Genomic DNA, 27,985 nt, shown 5'->3' with positions numbered 1-27,985 from the left:
AAAAGAAGTGAACATTTTTAACCAGATTTGAAGGTTTTAAACTATGGAAGTTTTTTTTTTTAAACTTTGGAGTGGAAAGTTTGAAGTGATGACTCGTTTTAATTGTTTGTTTTTTGGTTGTTTTTTTTTTTAATCCTTGTAGTAGTTATTAACGCGGCGATAGCCTTGAGATGGCCTTAGTGGTCGGCGAGGCTCTAAGCACCATAATTTCATTTCATTTCATTTCAAATCGGCAGGCTTTGGAAGCGGAGATGCAGGGAAGGTGGCCGCGGTGTGAAGGGGTGTGTGGCAAAGGTCAGGACCTGGTGAACCGGGGTCACGAGGCCCGGGTGGAGATCGGCTCGCGCATCCGGAACCTGATGGACAAGTGGAAGCAGCTGCAGGATGGGGCGGCCGCTCGACGCATCCGCCTTGAAGACGCTATTGAAGCACAGCAGGTGTGTGTGTAGGAGGGGAAAGGGGTGGGGGGGTGGGGGTGGGGGGTGGTTATTGTGGGTGGGGGAGGGTGGGTGTTAGTGTGTTTAGTTAGTTTGCATGTCAGAGTGTATTTGTGTGTGCGTGCGTGTGTGTGTGTGTGTGTGTGTGTGTGTGTGCGTGCGTGTGTGTGTGTGTGTGTGTGTGTGCGTGCGTGTGTGTGTGTATGTGTGTGTTGAAACCATGTCACTGTCAGTGTTTTACTGACCATACTACTGTCATTGTTTTACTAACAAAGTGTTACTGTCAGTGTGAAGCAGGGTGACCACCAACATGACGAGCATCTGTGTTTGTATGTGCAGTACTATGCTGATGCCAACGAAGCCGAGTCATGGATGAAGGAGAAGATGCCACTGGTGTGCAGTGATGACTACGGCAAGGACGAGGCTGGCGCTCAGGTGGGTTTCGTCCCTTTTCTTCTTGTATTTCACTTTTTTTTTTCTTTTTTTTTTTTGTCACATCAGATTTCTTTGTGTGAAATTCAGGCTGGTCTCCCCCAAGATTGCGTCACTACACTGAGAGCGCCACCCTGTTTTTTTTGTATTTTTTTCTGCGTGCCATTTTATTTGTTTTTCCTATCGAAGTGGATTTTTCTACAGAATTTTGCCAGGGACAGCCCTTTTGTTGCTGTTGGTTCTTTTATGTGCGCTAAGTGCATGCTGCATACAGGACCTTGGTTAATCGTCTTATCCGAATGACTGGCGTCCAGACCACCAATTAAGGTCTAGCGGAGGGGGAGAAGATATTGGCGACTGAGCCGTGATTTGAACCAGAGCAATCCGATTTTCTCGCTTCCTTGGTGGACGCGTTACCTCTAGGCCATCACTCCACTCCTCTGTCGGCTGGTGTGTGTGTGTGTGTGTGTGTGTGTGTGTGTGTGTGTTCATTTTTACTGTCATGATTCACATTATTGTTTAGAGAAAAACAACAACAACAACAACAACAACACACACACACACACACACACACACACACCATTGGCAGATATGTGTGTTGTTCTGATTTTGTATGAGTATGACTCGACGTAACTCGACTCAGCTCGACTCGAATTCATTTACTGTCGTGAAAATCCTAAATGATTAACAGACACAACAAAAGAACAAAAGGAACAAAAAAAGAAACGGTCATCTGAGACGCATGCAATCAAGTTACATATTTGGCAAGTGTTTTTTGACATTGGTGTATGTGTATGTACGTGTTTAGAGTTTGTGTTTGTGCTTGTGCTTGTGTGTACCTTTGTGTGTGTTCATCTATAGACAGTTTGCAATGTTTGTTATTGTGCAGTAAGTTGACAGTGGAGTTTGTTCGTCATCTTTTCAGTCTGAATTTTTTGTTTCTTCAATATTAAATTCAGCAAAATATTTTGTGACACTGATTCCAGCAAGGGGGGGGGGGGGCAAATTGAAGGGGACGTGGGGGTGGGGGCTTCTTCTTCTTCTTCTTCTTCTTCTGCTTCTTCTGCGTTCGTGGGCTGCAATTCCCACGTTCACTCGTATGTACACTAGTGGGCTTTTACGTGTATGACCGTTTTTACCCCGCCATATAGGCAGCCATACTCCGCTTTCGGGGGTGTGCATGCTGGGTATTTACTTGTTTCCATATCCCACCGAACGCTGACATGGATTACAGGATCTTTAACGTGCGTATTTGATCTTTTGCTTGCGTGTACACACGAAGGGGGTTCAGGCACTAGCAGGTCTGCACACATGTTGACCTGGGAGATCGGAAAAAATCTCCACCCTTTACCCACCAGGCGCCGTCACCGAGATTCGAACCCGGGACCCTCAGATTGAAAGTCCAACGCTTTAACCATTCGGCTGTTGTGCCTGTCGGGGTGGGGGCTGAGTGGAGAGGGAGAGAGGAGGAAGTAATATCAGTGGCATGAGGTATATGAAGATAGCAGTGCAAGATTTTCCTATATTGGGTAAAGTGACCTCAAAACAGACTTGTATGTTTTAAACAACAAAAAGCAATAACAAAAACAGCAGCAGCAGCAGCAGCAGCAACAAGAACAACAACAGCAACAACAACAACAACAACAACAAAATAATAATAATGGTTGATAAATGAATAAAATTATGGTTGACAAATGAACAGTGGTATTGTCTCCCATGGATACTGAAGGAACATTTTCCCCCGTTAACTCGATCACGCTGGGAACTGGATTACTGCTTTCAGATCACTAAAAGAGCCTGGGGCGTTTTATAGGAAGACTCTATTTGATTGAACGCTATGATTGCATTTCCATTGTAAATCAGTGCTTTCATGCTACTATTTGTATTTTTGCTTTCTTTAATGAAGAAAGTTATATTTTTTTGCTATAACCAGTGCACTTCCTCTACTTATTCAAACATCATTTTGAAATATTGACTTTTGTTTTATTCTTTGTATTTGTTTATTTATTTATTTTGTTTCTTTTTTGTGTTTGTTGTTGTTGTTTGTTTTGTTTTTTTGTTTTTTTTGCTTCTGAGAATCATGCCTTTTTTGTTGCATTACTCCGCACAGCTCATCTCTAGTCTTACACGCACGCACACACACACACACACACACACACACACACACACACACGCAAGCACTCACGCACGCACTCACGCACGCACTCACGCACACACATACACACACACATACACACACACACACACGCACTCACGCACACACACACACACACAGACACACGCACACGCACACACACACACACACACACTGCCCCAGTTTTATATGGGAGACGTTTTGTGTTACGAGATGAAAGTAGGGCCGCCAGGGCCTGGGACAGAACGGCTGTGCCTCAGGCAGTGTAAAGGTTAATGAGTTCACCTCCGAAACTTGAAGAACAAGGAACATAAAGAGCATTGTTTTGTTGTGTTGACACGCACTGTCAGCCATGATCAGACTTTTTTTTATATTATTTTATTTTATTTTATTTTTATGGAAATTTAAATTTTATTCAGTTCGGAATCTTTTGACACCACGTAAATATTCAGGATAATTCTTTTCTTTTTTTGTGTGCCATGATCAGACATGTCAGCCACATCTAAAATCTTCCATTGCCGTGCTGTGCATGAATGGAATTAAAGTTGAGTGATTGTTTTATGTCATGAAAAAAAAAAACACCCAAAAAAACTGCAAAGGAAAAAATACAGGAAGAGTAAGAATTAGGTGCTGGGGAGGGCGGTGTTGTTTGGGCTTACGTATCTTAATTAGCAGAGACAGGAAATAAGTAATCGTTTGATTTGAAATTGTTTGAGAGCTGAATTGGTTCTCGTTCCATGGATCTGACAAAAGGCTGTTATAATGTTCTGCCATCATCTGCTCCTGTGTCCATGATGTCTAGTCATGGCTGTAGAATCCTCAACAAATTCAGCTTGTTCGTGGAGTTCTTGAACCAGTGGTTTTAATGAACAGCGATTTGGAAATTTTTAGCTTTCCTTCTTCCTTTCTTATTAAAAAAAATTGTTTATTTTATTTATCTCTTTATTTGCTTGTTTGTTTGTTCGTTTGTTTCCTTATGTATCTGTTCATTTAGTAGTAGTAATGATAGTAGTGGTAATAGTAGTGGTAGTAGTAGTAGTAGTAGTTTTATAAACAGTTTGCAATATTGTTTTGCCCACACGAACGTGATTGTTGTACATTTTTTTCTGAATCATTCGGTCCCTCAAAGCCTGTTGGGTATTCATTCATCAAATATCAATACATTTATCATTAGTCCATTGCTGACATGAACCGAAATCGTTCAACGACACAACAATTTCATTTCGCTAATTTCCACCAGCTTCAGCAGAGATCGTTTCTGGGGAACAAAGAAGAACCAATTTCTCATCAGGATCGTCCTGGCTAGTTAGAGATTTTTTCTCTCTCTTTTTGACTCACTTGTGTAAACAAAGTGAGTCTATGTTTTAACCCAGTGTTCGGTTGTCTGTGTGTGTGTGTGTGTGTGTGTCCGTGGTAAACTTTAACATTGAGACTTTCTCTGCAAATTCTTTGTCAGTTGACACCAAATTAGGCATAAAAATAGGAAAAATTCAGTTCTTTCCAGTCATCTTGTTTGAAACAATATTGCACCTCTGAGATGGGCACAAAAAAATAATAAATGAAGCCTAATTATATGCAAAGTGCATTTACTGTTATATTTATATTTTTTGTATTCTCTAAATTTGGCACTTTGATCTGATATTCTGACACAACAACAAGAGCAGTCATTATTATCATTTTTTTTTGTTCAAACAGGAACTTCTTTTGCTAAGTATGGAAGTTTTATTTATTTTGCAAACGTTTTGGTGCAGAGGTAGTAAAAAAGGGAAATTACTCTGTAATTAATGCTAGGGGACTTAATTTGCTTTAAACTGATCTTTCCCATCTTAAACATTACATTTTGAAATTATACTCAATACATAAAAAAGCTTGGATTTTTAAACAAAAAATGTATCACAAGTGAGTCTTGAAGGCCTTGGCTCTCTTGTTCATAGAGTTTTCTCACTACACAGTGGCAGGGGAAAGGAAAGTGGCAAGCATACGCCCCTGCTTTCTGGCCGTTGTCTTTCTGTTCGGCAGAATCTGAACTTAGTTCTTCCAGAGACTGTTCCAGCAAACATTGCTGTTCAGTCTGAGCCATCCCAGGAAGAGGAAGATAAGTGAAACTTGAATTTTTGTCTTCCCTTCACAATTCTGTTTCAGGATCCTTTCATAGTAATAATAATAATAACAATAATGGATACTTATATAGCGCACTATCCAGAAATCTGCTCAAGGTGCTTTACAAAAACGCTTTTGTTAACATAAAACATTATATCTATGTTACATACACACACCAAAATGTGACTACACACACACACACACACACACACACACACACACACGCACGCACGCACGCACGCACGCACACACACACACACACTGCATACATACATTTTAACATACATGTGTATCTAACAGCTACCCTAACACATACGCACACATAGGCAGGCACAAACTTACATAAACACACACACACACAATACACATTCATATACATGCATGTAGTTATGTACACATACATATGTATACACACATAGTCAAGCACAGCTAACGCAAAGGAAGTGGACCTGCCACAATTGAACTTATTGCTGAGGGAAAAGATGAGTTTTGAGACGAGATTTAACTCTCTCCATACGAACGGCGAAAGAGACGACGTTAACAGCGTTTCACCCCAATTACCATCATCAAAATATTGCAAGCGGAAGGCTCTTATACTGAAGAGGTGAATGTTGACAAAGGATACCACAATTCTGACGACGGAAGCTAAAGGTTGGGTCATTCAGACACCCACTGGACATCCGAGGGGTCTGTGTAGAGGAGAAGAGAGGACTGGCCGTACTGAGTGAGTTAAAAGATGCGAGGGGATCAGAATGACGGAGGTTATCAGGGATAACACGCATCAAACAGTACCAACCATCACTGTGCACCGAAATGATTAACACTAATTCTTCTCATTATATTGATAAAAGGGGAATTATTACATGCACCCCACCCCCCGGCCCCCGAAAAAATGAACACAAAATGAAAATAGATGAGTAAAATGCAAAGAAACTATATGAGTAAAATGTAAAGAAACTATATCATATAAAATTATCATATATTTTTACATTCCAAACCAAACACACAAAACAACAGAAAGGGCTCTGACACGGCTTTTTTCTTTAGTTCAATAAAAGACTCCAGGAACACTGTTAATCTCTATGTTAGACTTTCTGTTGTAACCTGTAGCAGCTAAAAGCATGGAGACTGGTTCCTGATCCTACTGTCCTTCAAAAACAGAAGAAGAAAAAGAAAAGGTTTTTACGTGCAGTTTTTAAATTGTTGCATTCAGCAGATACAAAAATTGGATTTTCAGTCCACCAGAATCCAAGTTAACTCACTCAGTACGGCCAGTCCTCTCTTCTCCTCTACACAGACCCCTCGGATGTCCAGTGGGTGTCTGAATGACCCAACCTTTAGCTTCCGTCGTCAGAATTATGGTATTCTTTGTCAACATTCACCTCTTCAGTATAAGAGCCTTCTACTTGCAATATTTTGATGATGGTAATTGGGGTGAAACGCTGTTAACGTCGTCTCTTTCGCCGTTCGTATGGAGAGAGTTAAAGTCGGTGTAAACCAAAAGGATGACCGTCATCCCACAGTCGTAAACCATATATTAGAACAGGGCCATCAGAAAGACAAATTAAAACTTGAATATAATTGAAAGCTGAATCGGGTTTAGGTTTTGGTACAGGTAATCAAAACACTGGGATAATGCCTCGTCCATGCAATACTTGTTCGAATACTGTGGGACTGACGTTTTCAGGTTGTGTGACATGAAAATATGCGTGCGTGTGTGCGTGCGTGCGTGTGTTTCCATCCCAACATGTCTTTAAAATTACACCAAAATGGGCACTTTTTCTTGCATACATACAGACATACGCAAACATACACACACGCATACGCACATATTGATGAATGCACGCGCATGCGCGCGCGCACACACACACACACACACACACACACACACACAGAGCTATTCCGACACAATGCAAGCCAAAACAAAAGAAGTGTCACTTAAGCACATGATGGATGTGGAGGAAGGAAAATCTCAGTTGTGGAAAAACCCTAGAGAGGATTTTCAGCTTCCTTTGTCCTTGGAAAAAATAATGGTAGGGAGGGTTTAGGGACGGCTCAGAGGTGATTGATATGTTTCCGTTCCGACTGAAATCATAGGGGTTTCGGGGTGAAATGTTCCCGTTATGACTAAAGCCTCGGAGCTTAGGGGTGAAATGTTCCCGTTATGACTAAAACCTCGGGGCTTAGGGGTGAAGTGTTCCCGTTATGACTAAAACCTCGGGGCTTAGGGGTGAAATGTTCCCGTTATGACTAAAACCTCGGAGCTTAGGGGTGAAGTGTTCCCGTTATGACTAAAACCTCGGGGCTTACAGGTGACATATTCTCGTACTGCACTGAAATCATGGGGCTTAGGGGTGAAATGTTCCCGTACTGCACTGAAATCATGGGGCTTAGGGGTGAAATGTTCCCGTATTGACTGAAATCATGGGGCTTAGGGGTGAAATGTTCCCGTACTGACTGAAATCATGGGGCTTAGGGGTGAAATGATCCCGTGCTGCACTGAAATAATGGGGCTTAGGGGTGAAATGTTCCCGTGCTGCACTGAAATCGTGGGGCTTAGGGGTGAAATGATCCCGTGCTGCACTGAAATAATGGGGCTTAGGGGTGAAATGTTCCCGTACTGCACTGAAATCATGGGGCTTAGGGGTGAAATGTTCCCGTACTGCACTGAAATCATGGGGCTTAGGGGTGAAATGTTCCCGTGCTGCACTGAAATCATGGGGCTTAGGGGTGAAATGTTCCCGTACTGCACTGAAATCATGGGGCTTAGGGGTGAAATGTTCCCGTGCTGCACTGAAATCATGGGGCTTAGGGGTGAAATGTTCCCGTATTGACTGAAATCAGGGGGCTTAGAGGTGAAATGTTTCCTATTAACAGAAATCACGGGGTTTAGTGGTGAAAATGAATGTTCCCGTTATGACTAAAATCACGGGACATTGGGGTGAAATGTTCCCATATAGACTGACATCATGACTAGAATAAAACCAGTGTTCTGCCAAAACAGCTCAAAATACAGAAGACAGCTTCCACCCCCCACCCCTAGATAAAGTTTCCTTCGTGAGGTTCTTTGAAGGTTATGTGTTCATGAGAATCCAGGCACACTAATTAAATGTCTTCGCGTTCTTCATGTCTTTTTCGCTAGTCTTTCCCTTGTTCTGTTAAGAATCATGTTTGATTTTTAAAAAAAAATCATATTCCTTTCTTGATGGGCAAGAGCTGGGTGTGAAAGCAAAACAAAACAAATGAACAAACAACAAAAAAACAACACTGGGTTATTTTTTTTTTTTAAACCTCCGCAGATAAATGATTTGTCTTGTCTTGATTTGTCTTGCATCTGTCTCACTCACCACACATTTTATGTTGGAGCCATCTGTCAGTTTCCGTTTATCAGTCACTCTGGGGGCAGCGAGTGTTACCTTTTCAAAGATGCCATTATTTGTGGAGAATACTCTTTTTGTATTCTTTTAGAATACGCAACATGAACGAGAATTTTGAAGACTGATAGTGCATACACGCACGCACGCACGCACGCACACACACACACACACACACACACACACACACACACACACACACACACTGGAGTGATGGCTTAGAAGTAACGCGTCTGCCTGGGAAGCGAGAGAATCTGAGCGCGCTGGTTCGAATCACGGCTCAGCCGCCGATATTTTCTCCCCCTCCACTAGACCTTGAGTGGTGGTCTGGACGCTAGTCATTTGGATGAGACGATAAACCGAGGTCCTGTGTGCAGCATGTACTTAGTGCACGTAAAAGAACCCACGGCAACAAAAGAGTTGTTCCTGGCAAAATTCTGTAGAAAAACCCACTTCGATAGGAAAAACAAATAAAACTGCACGCAGGAAAAAAAAAAAAAAAAAAATGGTGCCGCTGTAGTGTAGCGACCCGCTATCCCTGGGGAGAGCAGCCCGAATTTCACACAGAAAAATCTGTTGTGATAAAAAGAAATACAAATAAATACACACACACACACACACACACACACACACACACACACACACACATCTTACGCCGATCTTATCTTCTTCTTTTTTTCACTTCTACTTCCTGTGCATTCACGATGCTCTTTTCAGGCTCAGCACCTGTTCCCTGTCAGAGAGCGGTAGATTTTTTATTTTATTTTATTTTATTTATTTATTTTTTTTTTTAAAGATATTCAACTCCTCCTCCTCTAATATCACCACTCCATTCTTTCCTCGTTAAGCCCACGCTGCACGGAACTCCGTGAAGAAGGGGCCAGGTGTTTATGGCGGCACAATGAATGGAGATGATGAACAGGAGCATCAGGCTAATGGAAGGCATGCCATTAACTTAATGGGGAAATGTTCTACATTCATTAACATTAGGAGCTGGGGCTGTGAATGGAAAGACTGGCAGTGGACTGTTTGTTTTCAGCGGACATAGCCTGCAGCAACATCGGCAGGATGTAGTTTGACGTCGCAGTCTTTGTTTTCATTTTTGACTCACTTGTGTAAACAAAGAGAGTGTATGTGAAAACACTGTGTTCCTCTCTCTCTCTCTCTGTCCCTGTGGTAAACTTTAACATTGCCATTTTCTCTGGAAATACTTTGTCAATACCAAATTTGGCTTAAACACAATAGGAAAAAAAAAACACCTTCACAGTCATACCAATAATAGGTTTGCAAGACCTCCGAATGAAGCCGTATTTCCGGATCAATAACGATTTGTTTAGTTGAGATTCATTCCGAAATCCGAAAATTCTAAAAACCGCTTCCCACTAAGTTGCTAGATGGTAGGTTGTGTTTGGTAAGAAGACGACATGATCACGTTTTTCTTGTTCACAATTAAAAGGAAAGAAATACAAATTCTGGACAGAACACATCCAGTGATACTAACTACACCATCGACGTGTTTTCTGCATACAGATATTCTAAAGTGGACACTGAATTGACTGGAATGAACATAAAAGAAAAATTGAATCGATCGTTTCTTTCAGCCCATTGTAGACTGGTTCGTACAGATCTAGAGATCTACCCTGTGTTGCGATGTGCTTGAAGCGATGGCAACGTCTCCTTTACCGCCGAAATAAAAGAATAATCGAGAAATGATGAAACACACAAGAAACATGATTCAAACGGCGTTATTACGTCCGATACAATCACGTCTATTTATTGCACAAAGAAGAATTTTAAATTTAGTCGAAGGACGTCAGATAGCCGCAGCAGTCTGCTTGCTTCGGAACTGAACATGCAAGGTTCGATCCCGCTTGCATGCATTTCTTTTTTGCTTCTTTTTTTTCTCAACTTATATATATATATATATCGTTTTTAATACAGAACACTTTTTGACGATTTTAAAAATTTTCTTTCTTTTTTTCCTCCTCATGATTCCTTTACTGGATAAAGCGCGAAGCACTAGTGAGTCTTGAAGGCTTTGCCCCTTGTTTTAGTTTAATTCAATTAGTTTATTCTGTTTATTCTGATTGGTTTTGTTTTGTTAACACGCCGTGTCTCGTCTGTCAAGAAGAGAACGAAGAGAAGTTGATCTAAAATGGATAGGAAAGGTGATCGTTTTCAAAACGTTCTCCAGTTCCAAGAGAAGGACAGTAGGCTAATTATTTGTATCACGGGGCTTATTCTTACGCCACTGAAAATAGGTATCTGAATAACGGAATTTGAAACACACACACACACACACACACACACACACAAACTGAGGTTATCTTGATAGCATTAAGGACCCCCCCCAAAAAAAATTGAGACAATTTTTTTAGGGGGTCCACATTGCACAACGAATGGAGATGTCGTAGAGATCCTGTTTGATTGGGGACTCCATGCCAAGGTTGTGTGGTTCATGCTGACTCCCTGCATGAAAAAATCTGATGAGGGTCAAACCCAACAAGGAATTTCTGCTTCAGTTATTTCCAGTTGTGCTGTATCAGGGACACCATGACTGCCGCGGTATTCACAGTTCGGGAAAGATGGGGGTGTGGATTCCACGTGACCCCTGAAAACGGAGTATGGCGGGGCAAAAACAGTCATACACATAAAAGCCCACTCGTGTACGTACGAGTGAACGTGGGAAGTTGCAGCCCACGAACGACGAAGTATATTCCCATTGCATTGCATTGTATTTTATTATTGTATTACTCTTTTTTTTGTCACAACAGATTTCTCTGTGTGAAATTCGGGCTGCTCTCCCCGGGGAGAGCGCGTCGCTACACTGAGAGCGCCACCCATATTTCTGGTATTTTTTCCGGCCTGCAGTTTTATCTATTTTTCCTATCGAAGTGGAATTTTTTCTACAGAATTTTGCGAGGGACAACCTTTTGCTGCCGTGGGCTCTTTTACGTGCGCTAAATGCATGCTGCACACGGGACCTCGGTGTATCGTCTCATCCGAATGACTAGCGTCCAGACCACCACTCAAGGTCTAGTGGAGGGGGGGGCGGGAATACTGGCGACTTTGCCGTGATTCGAACCAGTACGCTCATATTCTCTCGCTTCCTATGCAGACGCGTTACCTCTAGGTCATCACTCCACTGGATTGCATCCTGATGCACACAGAAGTGCTTGCTCACTGTCCTTTTTGCCCTGTGGCATGTAGGGCAGCAACGAAGAACCGCTGCTCGTGTCTTTTTTGGGTCAGTCTCTGAATGGTACCCCAGGTGTGCTTTAAGGTCACGGGTTGTTCTCTTCCGACTATGCTGATGTTTCTGTGGCCTTCCGGTCTTGCCGCATACCTTCTGGTGTCCAGTGAAGGAGGGCTGTCCGTGTGGTGTTGTCTCGCTGTCTTCCCATGCCGTGCCGCGCCCAGTCCCGTTTCCACCACTTTGTCATGATGATGGTCTCCATGTTGCAAACAGTGGGCATGGTATTGATGGATTGATGGATTGATATGGATACTTACATAGCGCCTATCCTCGATCGGAGACCAAGCTCTAGGCGCTTTACAAACACGGGGTCATTTGTACAACAGGCTATCTACCTGGTTAGAGTCGACTAACGGCTGCTACTGGGCGCTCATCATTCGTTTCCTGTCATTCAGTCAGATTTCAGGCACACACACATACACACTCTACATTTTACATGTATGACTTTTTTTTTCTTTTCTTTTTTTTTTTTAACCCCGCCACATAGGCAGCCATACTCCGTTTTTAGAGGGTTTGCGTGCTGGATATGTTCTTGTTTCCATAACCCACCGAACGCTGACATGAATTACAGGATCTTTAACGTGCGTATTTGATCTCCTGCTTGCGTATTCACACGAAGGCGGTTCAGGCACAAGCAGGTCTGCAGGTCTGGGAGATTGGTGAAAAAAAAAAAAAAATCGCCACCCTTTACCCACGAGGCGTCGTTACCGAGATTGAAAGTCTAGCGCTTTAACCACTCGGCTATTGCGCCCGGCACGTTGCGTGGTGTTCAAGTGAAGGAATGAATTTTGATGATGACTTGTCGATGTTCCAGGCGTTGCTGTCCCGGCACAATCGCCTGGACAAGGACATCCGGGCGTTCAACATTGAAATCAAACGTCTGGAGGAGCTGGCTGTGCTGATGACGAAGGCTGCCAGTGAACACAACGTAAGTGTAAATGAAAAGTGGCTGTGTGTGTGTGTGTGTGTGTGTGTCCGTGTGTGTGTGTGTGTGCGTGTGTGTGTGTGTGCATGTCCGTGTGTGTGTGTGTGTGTGTGTGTGTGTGTTCGTGTGTGTGTGTGTGTGTGTGTGTGTGTGTGTGTGTGTGTGTGTGTGTGTGTGTGCGTGTTTGTTGCCATACCTGCTTTATACAGATATGTTTTTCATTTCAAGAGAACACACCTTTTTTTTCCCCTTCTTCCCTTTCCTCTGACCGTTCCTTAACTAAATAATCTGTTTAGATTGTGTGTTTTTTTAAACACGAATGTAAATCTTTTGTTGTTGTTGTTGGCGATTTCTTTTTGTATATGCGTTTAAAGCTATCCATTTATACGGGGGGGGGGGGGGGGGGGAGACAACAAATATGAATAAATTAACCAACCAACCATGTGACTGAATGGATAGGGAACTAACTGCGAGATGTGGATGGGAGAACCGAGACAACGAGAAGGGAAAGTCTCAGTCAGCCTGGGAGATGTTATACTATTAGTCTCTGTCATTGACGTGTCTAAGCATGCGGACTAATCCACATACGCTACACAACATCTTCTGTTGGGTAAAAAGATGTTTTTGCACAAACTTTGAAAGAAGGGAAACTGGGAGAGAGAGACTGGGAGAAGGGAGACTTGCAAAAATGGAAGATTGGGATAGAGACTGGGGAGAGAGAGGGAGACATGCAAAAATGGAGACTGACAGAGAGACTGGGAGAATGGAGACTTGCAAAATGGAAGATTGGGATAGAGACTGGGAGAAGGGAGACTTGCAAAATGGAAGATTGGGATAGAGACTGGGAGAATGGAGACTTGCAAAAATGGAAGATTGGGATAGAGACTGGGAGAATGGAGACTTGCAAAATGGAAGATTGGGATAGAGACTGGGAGAAGGGGACTTGCCAAAATGGAAAATTGGGGTAGAGACTGGGAGAAGGGGGACTTGCAAAAATGGAAAATTGAGTTAGGGGCTGGGAGAATGGAGACTTGCTAAAATGGAAGATTGGGATAGAGACTGGGAGGAGGGAGACTTGCAAAAATGGAGAGTGGAAGAGAGATTGGGAGAAGGGAGACTTGCAAAAACAGACGATTGGGATAGAGACTGGGAGAATGGAGACTTGCAAAAACAGACGATTGGGATAGAGACTGGGAGAATGGAGACTTGGAAAAACAGACGATTGGGATAGAGACTGGGAGAATGGAGACTTGCAAAAACAGACGATTGGGATAGAGACTGGGAGAATGGAGACTTGCAAAAACAGACGATTGGGATAGAGACTGGGAGAAGGGAGACATGCAAAATGGAAGATTGTGATAGAGACTGGGAGAAGGGAGACTTGCAAAATGGAAGATTAGGTTAGAGACTGGGGAGAGAGAGGGAGACTTGCAAAAATGGAAGACTGGGATAGAGACTGGGAGAAGGGAGACTTGCAAAATGGAAGATTGGGATAGAGACTGGGAGAAGGGAGACTTGCAAAAATGGAAGATTGGGATAGAGACTGGGAGAATGGAGACTTGCAAAAATGGAAGATTGGGATAGAGACTGGGGAGAGAGAGGGAGACATGCAAAAATGGAAGATTGGGATAGAGAACGGGGAGAGAGAGAGAGGGAGACATGTAAAAATGGAGACTGGAAGAGAGACTGGGAGGAGGGATGCTTGCCAAAATGGAAGATTGGGTTAGAGACTGGGAGGAGGGAGACTTGCAAAATGGAAGATTGGGATAGAGACTGGGAGAAGGGAGAGTTGCAAAAATGGAAGATTTGGATAGAGACTTGAAGGAGGGAGACTTGCACACAAAAAAATTGGAAGATTGGGATGGAAACTGGAAGAGATGCTTGGAGAACGGACACTGGCAGGAGAAAGACTGTCGAAAAAAAACAATGCCGGCAACAGTGAAATACGGCTGAGATCGAAACAGATACCATGTCTTGGGGGCGAAGAGAGACTGGGAAACAACGACAACGACAACAAAAACAGAAAAAAAAACCCAGCAGGAAATGACAGATCTAACAGCATGGTTGCGCACCAACCATTATTGTCAATAATACCCAGAGCTAACAAGCAGAAGGGGGTCTTATAACAAAAAAACAACAAAGTTCTAAATCTGGGTACATTTCTCAGTAGGCTGTAAATAATATGAGGACGGTGATCAGTCCATTATGATTTGAAAGAATATAGCATTCCACACTCGGAAAGTAAACCTACTCCATTCTGAAATAGGTGTTAATCCGCACGAAGTCCGTATTGATCATTTTCGTCCAGGGAGACAGTTGGAATAGAGTAATGTCTGCAGTTTGAACCAGGTTCGATGGTAATCACTGAGGCGTTCTGGTGTTTCATGGTTGAATAGGGAGCGTGCGCGCGCGCGCGCGCACACACACACACACACACACACGCAAACGCACGCACGCACACACACGCACACACACATACTAACACACACCACAAACACGTATGTGCAGTGTCACTGGGTTTTTGTTGTTGTTTCCTCGTTTTTTTTTCTTTCGATGCGAAGTGTACTTGAATCAGAGACCCTGATCCAGTAAGTCTGAATGAATGCATCATTGTAATTGTCCTTCCTCTCCTATCTTGCAACGCTTTTCTCTTCACCCCCACCCAACCCCACTCTCTGTCCATCCCATTCCATGTCTGTCGGTGTGTGGCATTCGGGGGAAAAGTGCGTGTGTATGTCGTGTGTTGTGTGCATGCAGATGTGTGTATTGCGGGCGTGTGTGTGTGTGTGTGTGTGTGTGTGTGTGTTTGTGTGTGTGTGTGTGTTCAAGAATGAGAGAGAGAGAGAGAGAGAGAATTAGACACGTTCAGAAAAAAAATATATATAGATCGTGACTTGTCCATCTCATCAGCCAGTCCATTAAAATGCGGTATAGAAAAAAAGAAAAGAAAAAAAAGAAGAAGAATGTAATGATAGTACCACGAAAAAAAAGGGGGGTGGGAAGGGGGAGGGGGGGGGGCAGGGGAGAGAGAGATGGGGGAGGGGGGGGGGGGTCGCTTGCAGCAGAGTTGATCTGATCTAATCAGTGGACTGTATAGATCGTCGTCGTCCTAACATTTTTTTTTTTCCCTGGCTGTGTGCTTTTCAGCCTGGGGCAACACTAAGAGGAAGGATAGCATTGTGGAAGCACTGACAGTGTAACCTGGCTTTCGCCGAAGCCTTGTAGAATCGGAATCGGGTAGTATAGCGACGCGCTCTCCCTGGGGAGAGCAGCCCGAATCTCACACAGAGAAATCTGTTGCGATAAAAAGAAATACAAATACACCACATCTGCCTGACCTTCGCACTCAGTGATAAACCCAACTCGCTGATCAAGCTAACAGTATTTTAGCAAGCGAAACACTAAGTTCAGAAAGCCACTGTCAGTGGTTTAAAAAAAAAAAAAAAAAAACTGGCTGAAAAGAACAAAAGACAAAATCTAGTGGTGTTTGGTATGGTGGGTTTTTAGGAAGCTTCATTTTTGTCTTGAATATGAAGACTTTATGATGAAAATCCAAACAAAACCAAAACCAAACACACTGCTGTTTGAATTTATGACCCTAAAAAACCCCTACCCAACCAGCCAACTACAGACCTTTCCACCCAAAAATGATTAAAAAAAAAAAAAAACCAACCAAAACACACACACACACACACACACACACACACACACACACCACGAGTCGAAATAAACCGAACATTTTAATGGTTTCTTTGTGTTTCCAGCGCTTCAGAACAAAAGCAGCTTCTTCAGCGATGCTGCTATAGTAACTCCATCACACGTGGAGAACGATTAAAGAGTTTTCAAGTGTGATGGAAATCTGATAGAATCCTCGAAGAAGACACTTTTGTGGTGTGGCCTACAGTTGGAATAAAAAACAAAACAAAAACAAAACAAAACATATTGATGTATTTGTTTCATTCTGATTTGCTTGTTTTATCTTACATTCTAAGTCCACGTGAACCCTCAAATGGGAAAACAACTGTAAGAATTGTGGCCTCTTTGGTGGGAGCAGTTTTTACAGATTTTTTTTTCTGTAAGTTTGCACACACACACACACACACACACACACATTCTCTCTCTCTCTCTCTTTCGCTCTACACACACGCATGTACGGATGCACTCACTCACTCACTCACTCACACACACACACACACACACACACACACACTGTTGTCCCAAGGAAACAGTCGCGGGTTATTCAGTAGACACCACGATTTCTCTCTCTCTCTCTCACGCACATACACGCACGCACACACTCACACCCGCACACACACACGCGCGCGCGCACACACATACACACACACACACACGCGCGTGCGCGCACGCACGCACGCACGCACACACACACACACACACACACACACACACACACACACACCATCAAGACGGGTTGTCTGTGTTGCAGATCTCTCCGGACAAGTTCATGCCAGTGGAGAACGGGGAGGTGGAGAAGGAGGAGGAGTTTGTGGAGGAGGTGGTGGAGGTGCCCAGGGAGGTGGAGGTGGAGGAGGTGGTGGAGAAGGACGTGCTTCAGGACGTGGTGGAGACCCGCAAGATCCCGCAGGTCAAGGCCATGTACGCTTACAAAGGCCAAGGCATGAAGGTGGACAAGGGAGAGGTAGGCAGTACGGGGGTGCCGAGGAGTGGTGTAAAGGTCATGTGTGGGTGGTGTTTAGTGTGTGTGTGGCGTGGTGGTTTGTGTGTGTGTGTGTGTGTGTGTGTGTGTGTGTGTGTGAAAGAGAGAGAGAGAGAGTTTTTTTGCGTTTGTCCTTGTGTTTTTTGCCCTTTTTAAATTTCAGTTGAAAATCTGAGAATTTCATACTTCTTCGAACCATTGTGTATGAGGTGGGTCACAGTGTGGTCAACAGGCTGCAGCGAAGACAGAATTTGTCTGCTCCTTACTCTCAGTGCATGATGTCAGTTCTAAAGGATGATCCATGTGACTTGTAACGTAAAAGACGAAAACAAAAGGAGCGGGAATGATGCAATAATATCTTGGCGGATCCGGAGACGAAACGACATAAATCGGAAACAAAATGGAATGAAAGGTTCACGATCCGGAAATACGGAAACTGGTTTGAGTGGAAAGTGGATTTTTTTTCTTTTTTTTTTTCTTTTTCTTTTGTAACGTATTATCCAAATTTAGTATTGACAAAGTATTACCAGAGAAAATGACATTATTACCACGGACACACACACACACACACACACGAATCAGGGTTATTACACAGACTCACCTTGTTTGCACACGTGAGCCGAAAAAAAAAAAAAAAAAAAATTAGGGCCACGTGAAATTTTCCGCTTGGGATGCTCTGCAACCTGACAAGCAGATTACCTGCAGCACTTGGGGAAATTGTTCGCTCATTACACAGACTGATGCCAATTACCAATTCCCCAAGACTGTGGATATGTCAACCAGCATAGTATAGCAGCAAACTGCTTTACAAACAGTGACACGACTATGGTAGCTCGGCTGACCTGACAACATTGTCACTCAGCCAGCCTCCTTTGTTTTGGACGCTTGCAGGCATGCGCTTGGGACAGACAGGCGAGAACAAACAGGCTAGATAGCCCTCAAGTTTGCGTGTTCTGCATTTGGTCTCTCTCTGTGTCTCTGTGTGTGTGTTTGTATCTCGCTCTCTCTGTCTGTCTCTCTCTGTCTCTGTGGTGACTGCCATGTCTGGTCTCAAGGGAAACATGAAGCCAGTGTAGGCTCCATATTGTTTTCCAATAACTGGTTGGAATAGGGGAGGGGGTGGGGGGGGGGGGGGACATGAGCTCAAGACTGTTTGACGGTCGGTGTAGTGGTTTATAGGGGGACTTTGAAGTCAGAGCCTGAGAATAACAACAGAAAAATAGGCATCCGTATCTGACCATTAAAGCAGAGAAAATGACAGAATTAAAAAAAAAAAAAAAAAGATACTGGTAGAGCGACAGGCGTGTGTATACACATGCGCACGCAAACATCTGTACAATCACATATTAACTGTGATGATAATTACATGATAATTTTCGAGATGTACTTTGGGATTCTGAACACACAGATATATATATATATATATATATATATATATATATATATATGCATTCATTCTGAAGCACACACACATGCACTTGAATGATATTTATGCACACATATATACATTCGCTTACAAGAACATACACACAGTTGCATTCAAGTTCACACACACACAGGTGCTCGCGCACGGCCTAGCACGCACGTATGCACTCACTCACGCTGTTTATTAAAACTAGAAAAGAGCAAATAAAAGTGGAGCAAGTCAAAACATGTTGTCTTGCGCATGTTAGCGTGTTTTTGTGTCTTGCAATTATTTATTTGTTCTGCGGGCACAAAAGAATTGCGTGCTCTTACATATTTTGCAGCGCTCAAGCATGGTGCAGTATTCGTATACACACTCATACCCACGTTCTGTCTCTCTCTCTCTCACTCACTCTCCTCTCCCTCTCAACCACTGTCACTCACTCTCGGGCAATATGTCCAGTCACACTTGCATGAAATGCACAAAGGAAAAGATGTAGGTATGGCAATAATTTAAAACGACTTCACAACTCTAACCATCTTCCAGCCAACAATAAAGAGAATACACAAGCCCGAAGAATTCACACCATGTATTTGTTAGTATTCATCTTCATTGGGACACCTGGCTATACAAACAACATGAAAGTAGACCATTGGAGAAAAAACATCCAAAGAAACGCTGCTAACACCAAAGCATTGTAAAAGCACAATACGCGGTACAGTTTCAGTTTCAGTTTCAGTAGCTCAAGGAGGCGTCACTGCGTTCGGACAAAACCATATACGCTACACCACATCTGCCAAGCAGATGCCTGACCAGCAGCGTAACCCAACGCGCTTAAAAAGTTCTCACGGCAGATTCGAACCCCGCGTGTTCGGGTGAAAAGCAACTGTCTTACCCATTACACTATCGTGGCTCCTTTTCGGTACAGAGGTAGTTGGAACGTGGGGAGATTGGCAAGGTATAGCGTACAATGTAATAATAATCTCTCTCTCTCTCTCTCTCTCTCTTGTCAGTATGGTCAGATGAGAATGCTAACCTTAGTAAAAAAAAAAAAATAAAAAAAAATAAATAAATAAATAAAAGAACATGATAGTGATTAATTTCATGACACTTTGCAGAAAGCTTTTCGATTATCAAAATTAATATTAATCTGAACGATAGTTTGTTACTGCTTTGTGTGGAGCTGCTGCATGTATGGTTCGAAAAGTGGAGCATGGAAGGAAAAATGAATGACTGGTTTGATGATGAATGTGCACGAAATTAAAAAAAAAAAGAAAAAAAAAAAAAAGACGTTTAAAGGTTGTTGGAACTATTTCAGAGATGTAAAACAGAAAAGGATAAGCCAGAGTAAAGACAAGCGAATGCTGCAGCACAGAAATATTGTGTTAAACTCAGAAAAACAAAGGAACGAGAAATTGAAAACAGATAAAAAGAAAAAAAAGACTATAAGATTCAGTCAGTGACTCTGTAACACTGGTCAGTAATAAGATCCGTAAACAGAAAAGCTCTTGTGTATAACGAAATTACCATGGAACAGTGGCATGATCACTTCTCTGGTGTTTTAATGATTTAGACAATACTGTAATACAAGAAGAAGAAAATTTATTGGAAGCAGAAGATGACTCTGAACCGTTACATCTGAAGACGAAGTTATTGCTAGTATCAGACATCTAAAGTCAGGAAAAAGTGCAGGCCCTGACAAAATTGTCGGAGAATGTTGAAGTTTGCAAATACTGCTGTGATTGATTTCCTTGTTCAGCTATTTAATCAGCTTTTTTTTTCAAAATGGTAGGTTTCCCTTCAAGTAGGCAAAATCCATTATTATACCTAACCAGAAAAAAGGAGATGTTAACAACCCCAACAATTATCATGGAGTATCACTCCTAAGTATTGTAAGAAAAGTTTATATTCATATATTAAATAAGAGGCTGACTAAATGGGCTGAAAGTGAAGAAGAAATAATTCAGGTTTTAAAGCCAACACACACCGCCTTCCTTGATCTTGCCTGATTCAGCAGTGCGGTCAGCTCTGTAGACAGTGAAGCCTGGTCAGGGATGTTGGGGTTGAGCCATGTTTCAGCGGAACAAAACACAGAGCACTCTTTATAGTATCTCCTCGTCTGAATGTTACATGCAAGTTCGTCAGTTTTGTTGGGTAGGGATCTAACGTTGGTCAGGAACATACAGGGTGGAGGACGACGAAAAGTTCGTTGGCGTAACCTTGAAAGGGCCCCACATCGCTTTCCGCGTTTCCTCGCGGGCTGAGCCTAGCGTGTTGACCGGTCGGTGTTCATGCTGGACGGTTGTGTATCATGATTATAGTGAACTGAAGTGAGATCTCACCCACCTGTTCCCGAACACGCAGCAGCATGTCACGATCATGCTGTAGGATCGCAGCTGTTTTCCTAAGATGCATATACAGAATTAAACACAAAATAAACAGGGCAGCTATCCCCATGTCGCCATTGGTCGGCGCCGTTTTGTTAAAAATGGACTGCGTAGAAGTGGTGTGTAAGAAAAACTGTACATGACACTTACAGGTGTTTACAATTTAGTACTTGCATGTGTGTGTGTGAAGGGTGTTAATTCAGATTACTTCGAATCATCAAATAGAGTGAAATAGCTGAGCCCCAAAATATTATTTAAAAAAAACAGATAAATGAACTGGCAGTTGAACTAACATTATGGTCCTTAGTAGGATGGGTGGACACCTATCACTACATGAAAGATGGGTTGTTTTTTTCTTTCTTTCGTTTTTTCTAGAAAACTGACATTCCGATTTCGAAACCAAAGAAAAATATAGTTGGTTTTTCTCATTTAAAAACGTATTTCAACCTGAATTTTTTTTTAGTATCATTGCAGATAAATGGCACAGAATAAGTTATTGAAGATTTCGATTAACGGCACTTGGTTTCAATGCAAATAAGAAATGGTTTGAACCTGGGGCTTCCATAGAATTACCATGCCCATCATGTAGTTCACAAATTGATGATGAGAAATGTTTTTTTGTTTCAGTGTAAAGGTAATGATTAGTTGCGAAAGAATTGTAATTTCTTTTAATCAGGTGTAGCCAAATGCACGAAACTGTTTCTGTTTTATCATCTGAGGATGAAATTATAATTGATCAATTGCCAAATTTATTGCAGAAGCACAAAAAATTAGGCAAGACTTTGTGATCCATGGGCAAAATAATTTCTTAGAAGGTAACCTTACTATAGTTCACTGAATGCTGATATGTTCTGGAAAGATAGTAGGGAGTACATGAAATTATGTTTGAGAGGATGGTCGAATTTCTTTTTTTTCTCTTATTATTTTCTTTGAAATGTTAAAGTGATACATTGCATACATATGAAAATATACTATACAGTATAAAGTGTTGTAATCTGTTGACGTGAAAGAAGTTACCCTCTTGTCAAGAGACCTTTGCAGGCGATGACAGTAAAAACAAGATTACCTAAAGAGGCAATGCCTTCGAGACTGACTTGTGCTGTACGCTTTATCCAGTAAAATAATCATGACAAGAGAAAAAAGGATAATTGAAAAAATCGTTAAAAAGTGTTCTGTATGATTCTGTATGATTATATATATATATATATATATATATATATATAGAGAGAGAGAGAGAGAGAGAGAGAGAGAGAGAGAGAGAGAGAGAGAGAGAGAGATTGGTTGATATAAATGTATTTATGATCTTGGCAGAAAAAAAACGGGGGAAAAAAAAATATATATCACCTGAGCCGGACTGAGCCATCCACGTTCAGTTTGGAAACATGCGGTCTTATATCTCAAATGCTACCACATTTCGACCAATTTCTTTGCGCAACAAAGATGTGATTTTATTTGACGTAACAACACCGTTTAAATCAAGTTTTTGTGTGTGTTTTATTATAATTCAGTTATTTGAGAAATTCTTCTAATTTAGGGGTAAAGAAGACGTTGCCATCACTTCAAGCACACCAGCAACACATAGTTCTTTTCTCTAGATCTAATATGTTCAGACTGACCGAAACTGAAAGAACCAATTGGTTCATTTTTTTTCTTTTAAGTCCATTCCAATTAATTCAGTGTCCACTTTAGAATATCTATATGCAGTAAACACGTCGATGGTGTAGTTAGTGTCACTGTGTGTGTTCTGTCCAGAATTTGTATTTCTTTTCTTTACATTGCGAACAAGAAAAACAGGGTCAGGCTGTCTTCTTATCAAACATAGCCTACGTTCCAGAAACTGGGAATTGGTAATATAGTGTTTTTTGAATCCGGAAAGTGCCCCAGCGAAATACACCGTAAATGATCTGGAAATTCGGCTGAATTCTGGAGACTTACAACCTACTGCTGGCATGACTGTCAAGATATGTATTTCCAGAGAAAATGGCAATGTTATAGTTTACCACAGACACACACAACCAAACACCGGGTTATAACAGGTTATAACATAGTCACTTTGTTTACACAAGTTAGTCAAAATTCAGGTTTCAAGTTTCTCTCTTGTCAGTTTGATACGTCTGTGTCCTTTTTCCTTTCCCAGTTCATGAGCACAGTGTTCTGTCAGTACAAAACACCTCGCTGAATTGTCCAGAATTTCAAATACTGGTCACTGACTGGCATGAAGTTCCATCCCAGAAATGCGGGACACGGCAGAATGCGTGGACCCACGATGACTTCGTCTGCACAGCACGTAGACAAACGCAGCTCGGAAATCTCTCCTGAAGAGACCATAGATTAAGGGGTTGACAGCACTGCCCATGTACTGGAAGATGGTGGCCAAAGTGCTGGCATAGCCAGGGAGGGAGTCAGGGGCAGGCACACACACCTTGTACAGCTTGGTCACGCTGAAGGGAGTCATGCAGATGAAGTAGGCGAGGACCACAACCAGCAGGCTGCGCACTGCCTTGGTGGTCGCACTGAACTTCACTTTGGGCAGGATCTCAGAGACTGTGGACAAGACCCTTGTGTGTACAGTTCTCGAAGACATCGAATGGGTAGCCGGTTGAGGACGAGGCTCGATTTTCTTGGTAGTGTTGAAAATGTTGCCGTAGGCGACCCCTAGTATGACGCTTGGCAGAAGGAAACACAGGATGAAGGCTATAATGACGTAGGTGAGAACAGGGTCACCATAGAGGTGCCACTGGATAGCGCAGGTGACTTCCCAGTAATCGTAGTCGATCCAGTCGTACAGGATAGGGGCCAGGCCAAAGGCGAGACCCTGCAGCCAGGTGTAGGCAATTAGGAGCTGGACACGGCCCTTGGTGATGTAGGTGTGGTAGCGCAAGGAGTGGTTGACAGCCACGTAGCGGTCCAGGCTGATCATACAGAGGGTCAGCATGGACACAATAATAAAGCAGTAGTTCGCCCCACACACCAGGGCACAACACGTGTCGCCCATCACCCACCTGAAACAAAGCCTGCATGCACGTGAAAGCTGCCTCCTGGATTGATAGCAACGTGTTCACTGAAGTATGGGTATTGTTTAGACTTTCAATGACAGCAACGTGTTCACTGATGTATGGGCATTGTTTGGACTATCAGTGACATCAGCATGTTAACTAACATAAGTGTGGGTATTGTCTGGGCTATTGATGACATCAACATGGCCACCGAAGTATGGGCACTGTCTGGACTATCAGTGACATCAACATGCTTACACAGGAATGGGCAATGTTGGGACTTTCATTGACATTAACATGTTCATACAAGTATGGACATTGCCTGGACTATCAATGACATAAACGCGTTCACTGACGTTATGGGCATTGTCTGGGCTATCAATGACAATGTTCACTGAAGTATGGGCAATGTCTGAACTACCAGTCCTCCTTAAATGCTGGTATTGGTCAACGTTCGTGGGGATAGGAATGTCAGTTTGGTTTCAACAGTACTCACTTATATAAACCAACACACACACACACAGAGTGTGCCTGTTTAGTGTCCACCAAAGCAACCTACAAGCCACATGCGGTGGAAGAAGATGGACAAATGTGGTCTGCTTATTTTTTGCTTTGTTGGAAAGTCATGATTTGTAGACAGTAGTGGGGGCGGCCTGTCTTTCGGCGATTGTGTACTTCTCTCCAGCCTATGTTTCCATCTCATCAGCTGCTGGAAGTGAAACCTGGATGTGAGGAAAGCATGCTGTTTGTCTGTACTTTCAGACAGAAAAAAAAAGAAAGCTAGTTCGTTAAAGACTGATGGACGACCGTCACTCAGGGCGCTGAGAGAAAAAAAAGAGAAGCAGCTGTGTACAACCTCTTGCTGTCTATAACGAGAACCTTGTCATTTGTGTTGTTGAAGGAGGGTTGATGCCCCATGACTGGCCTCAGCTGGACTGACAAGTCTTGCCAATGGACTGCTGCATGGACAGCGTATTATTAACGCCACAAAGATTCTTGACGAAGGCAGAAGAAAGACTGTGAGGACAATGACAAGGTGTGAGTGGAGATACAAACGAGCAAGGGCGAATACTGTGTGCATGGCTGCAGCATCCAGTTTAGTGGCAGCTGGTTTTTGGTTGTTCTTTTGTTTTTTCTACCATTAAAAAAAAAAAAAAAAAAAAAAAAAAAAAAAATCCAAGGTCATCAGTAAGAATGAAAAGACCGACAGGTGCATGTTTATTGTTCTTTATGCTGCATGAAACTTAGAGTGTTTGAAGGTCACGGTATCTAGATGATGAGGAGAGAATGGGGTTGAAATGCTTCCTTGAAGCAGTCAAGTGGTAACTGATTATGCAAGATTCTCTCCACTACCACTCTCACACATAGCACTAGGAGAAAGCTACATTTTTTTTTTTTTTTTTTTTTTTTGCAGTTTTAAGAACAAAAGTAAATTATGGCATATACGTATAAGAAAAATGTGCAGTATGGATTGTTGATTTTCTCTGTGCTGATCGCACCGGGAAAAACGTCTCACAAGGTCCCACAATGTAGCATGGAAGAACCTGCATGAACAAAAGAGTTGAACCTATGGAAATAGTCTGATAGAAAATATTTCACACAGCAGCGTGGATACACAGTGCCAGGGACAAACCAAGAGAGGGATAAAAACAGTTCATATAGTGATAGGGACACACAGAGGGACAGGGCACAAACGGAGATGCATAGTCAGGACACACTGACACACACACACACATGCTGAAATATAGACAGGGATACAGAGACAGTGACATACACAGAAAGGACACACGCATAGAGAAACACACAGAAGGGGGACACACACACAGAGGGGTCACACACTGAGACAAGGACACAGACAGGGACACACACACAAGGGACATACACTGAGAAACACAGAGACAGGGACGACATACAGAGAGGGACACAGAGACAGGGGCACAGGCAGACAGGGAACACACACACACACACACGCACGCACACACACATACACACACCTGTCATTTGCAACAGCCACGACAGAGGTGAGCATGACGACTACGGCGCTGCAGAGATCGGTGACCGACAGGTTCACAATGAACAGGTTGGCAACTTCCTCCCTGAGGCGGGGGTAGAGGTAGACCGCCAGGATTACGATGATGTTGCCCAGCAGCGCTATTACGCTGATCAAGAGAATCATGAAGCTGATGCCCGCGTTCTCTGCAACGGTGCGCAAATCCCACCCGACCTCGCTGTCACTGCCCCCGACATCCACCCCGTCACCTTCTGTCACGTTGTTAGGTGCGTTCATGGCTGGGTGGAGTAGGGATGGAGTTCTTCAGGACTCGTGAATTTCTTCAGGACGCATGGATTGTATTTCTTCAGGATGCATGGATTTCTGCAGGACTCATGGGTCTCTTTAGGACACATTAACTGATTTTTTTCAGGAGGCATGGATTTCTTCAGGATTTCTTCGGGATGCATGGTTTTCTCCATTGCAGTTTCCCCCTCTTTCTGTTTTGAAGTCTGGAAAGGAAATATGGAGTTAAAGGGGATGGGGGTGGAGGGCTAGACATTGTGAACAAAAAGAACATGCAACTGCATGGCATGCAAGTTTGTGCTGTTTCCATTTTTAGACGTAAAACCTTTATTGAAGCCTGCTTGTATAGGATTTGCTCCAATAAGTTTTGGTGGTAACTTAATTTAGACTTCCTGTTTCAAAACGCTTAGTCAAACTTTTTTCTTTCTTTTTTTTTTCTTTTTCTTTAAAAGATCTTTTTTGCAGCATATATTAAAAGTGGGTTATCATATGTGTGACTTTTTTTTCACCCTACCATTTAAGCGTTGGTTCCATCAAGGGTGTCTTCTATCTCCTGCACACTTCAGCATCTTCCTAGAATGTATAATGACTGATGCCTTGGTAGGACACTCTGGCACTATCAACATCGAATGTCTTACAGATCTCTGGTTATATTGATGGGCTGGTGCAGTGAGGAAGAACTAGCGAAACTGGTGAATCCAATGCCCAAATACTGGCAAGAGCAACACAGACTGCAACAGCACTAGCAAAACTGAAGCCCATATGGAGAAACAGGAACATCAGAGAACAAAGTTGAAGGTACTACACGCCCTGGTTCTCTCTATTTTCATGTATGCATGTGAGTCCTGGACTCTTACAGCACAGCTTCAGAGAAGGATCCAAGCATTGGAAACGAGATGCTTCATGATACTCCTTGGCATCTCCTACAAAGCCCACATAACAAATAAAGAAGTAAGAAAAACCACCAGACAGCACATTGGTCAGTATGAAGACCTACTGATCAGATGCAGAGTGAAAAAAGATAAGGGAAATGTAATGGTATGGCCACGTGACAAGATCCGACGAGCTCTCGAAGACCACCCAACAGGGAACTGTGTAGGGGAAAAGGAGACGAGGCAGACAGTGAAAGAAACGGGCAGGCAACATCACTGAATGGACAAGGAGGAGCTTTGCCGAAAGCCAGGTCCTATTCCCATGACCGCCCGAAATTGAGAATGTTGGTGATGTGCTCAGCAGTGCAGCGTCCCCCCACAACCAAATCAGAAGAGTCAGTATATCATATGATATAACATGGATCTTAAGTAATTGTTTTGTCATCAAAGGAAATGTAGTGAATGACTATTGCATGTTTTCGTTAAAAAATGCTAAAACATCATAGCTTATGAACGTAAGTTAAACATGTTCGTTAATTGTATGCATTGTATGCTACACATATGTAATATATACTATGTGTCATGGAATGTAAGTGTAAAGGCACATGTTGCGTAATACACCAGGCCATTAAAAAACCCAGACACGGCATCGCAATTATTGTACACTAAAAGTGAATGATCCAATGTCAATCT

At 42.7% G+C, this 27,985-nt stretch overlaps 2 protein-coding genes across 2 annotated transcripts in view; one reads left to right on the top strand and one right to left on the bottom strand.

Moving 5' to 3' along the window:
* The window catches only part of LOC143280888 (spectrin beta chain, non-erythrocytic 5-like), a 355,560-nt gene that overhangs the window by 159,544 nt on the left and 168,031 nt on the right, over positions 1-27,985 (top strand). The window contains exons 17-20 of the mRNA XM_076585640.1: positions 237-437; positions 777-872; positions 12,548-12,661; positions 17,106-17,318. Of these exons, the coding sequence (XP_076441755.1) occupies positions 237-437; positions 777-872; positions 12,548-12,661; positions 17,106-17,318 (624 nt within the window). The remainder of the gene's footprint in view (positions 1-236; positions 438-776; positions 873-12,547; positions 12,662-17,105; positions 17,319-27,985) is intronic.
* Positions 23,332-26,411, bottom strand: LOC143281351 (octopamine receptor beta-2R-like). The gene is made up of 2 exons (XM_076586557.1): positions 26,119-26,411; positions 23,332-24,130 (listed from the first exon to the last, which is right to left on the bottom strand). The coding sequence occupies exons 1-2, from the start codon at positions 26,409-26,411 to the stop codon at positions 23,332-23,334; spliced, it is 1,092 nt and encodes a 363-aa protein (XP_076442672.1).

This window comes from Babylonia areolata, chromosome 4 (genome assembly GCF_041734735.1).
Source record: "Babylonia areolata isolate BAREFJ2019XMU chromosome 4, ASM4173473v1, whole genome shotgun sequence".
NCBI classification, from domain to species: Eukaryota; Metazoa; Mollusca; class Gastropoda; order Neogastropoda; family Buccinidae; genus Babylonia; species Babylonia areolata.
The sequence above is the reverse complement of the archived record's forward strand: the minus strand, read 5'-3'. Positions and strand labels throughout refer to the sequence as shown.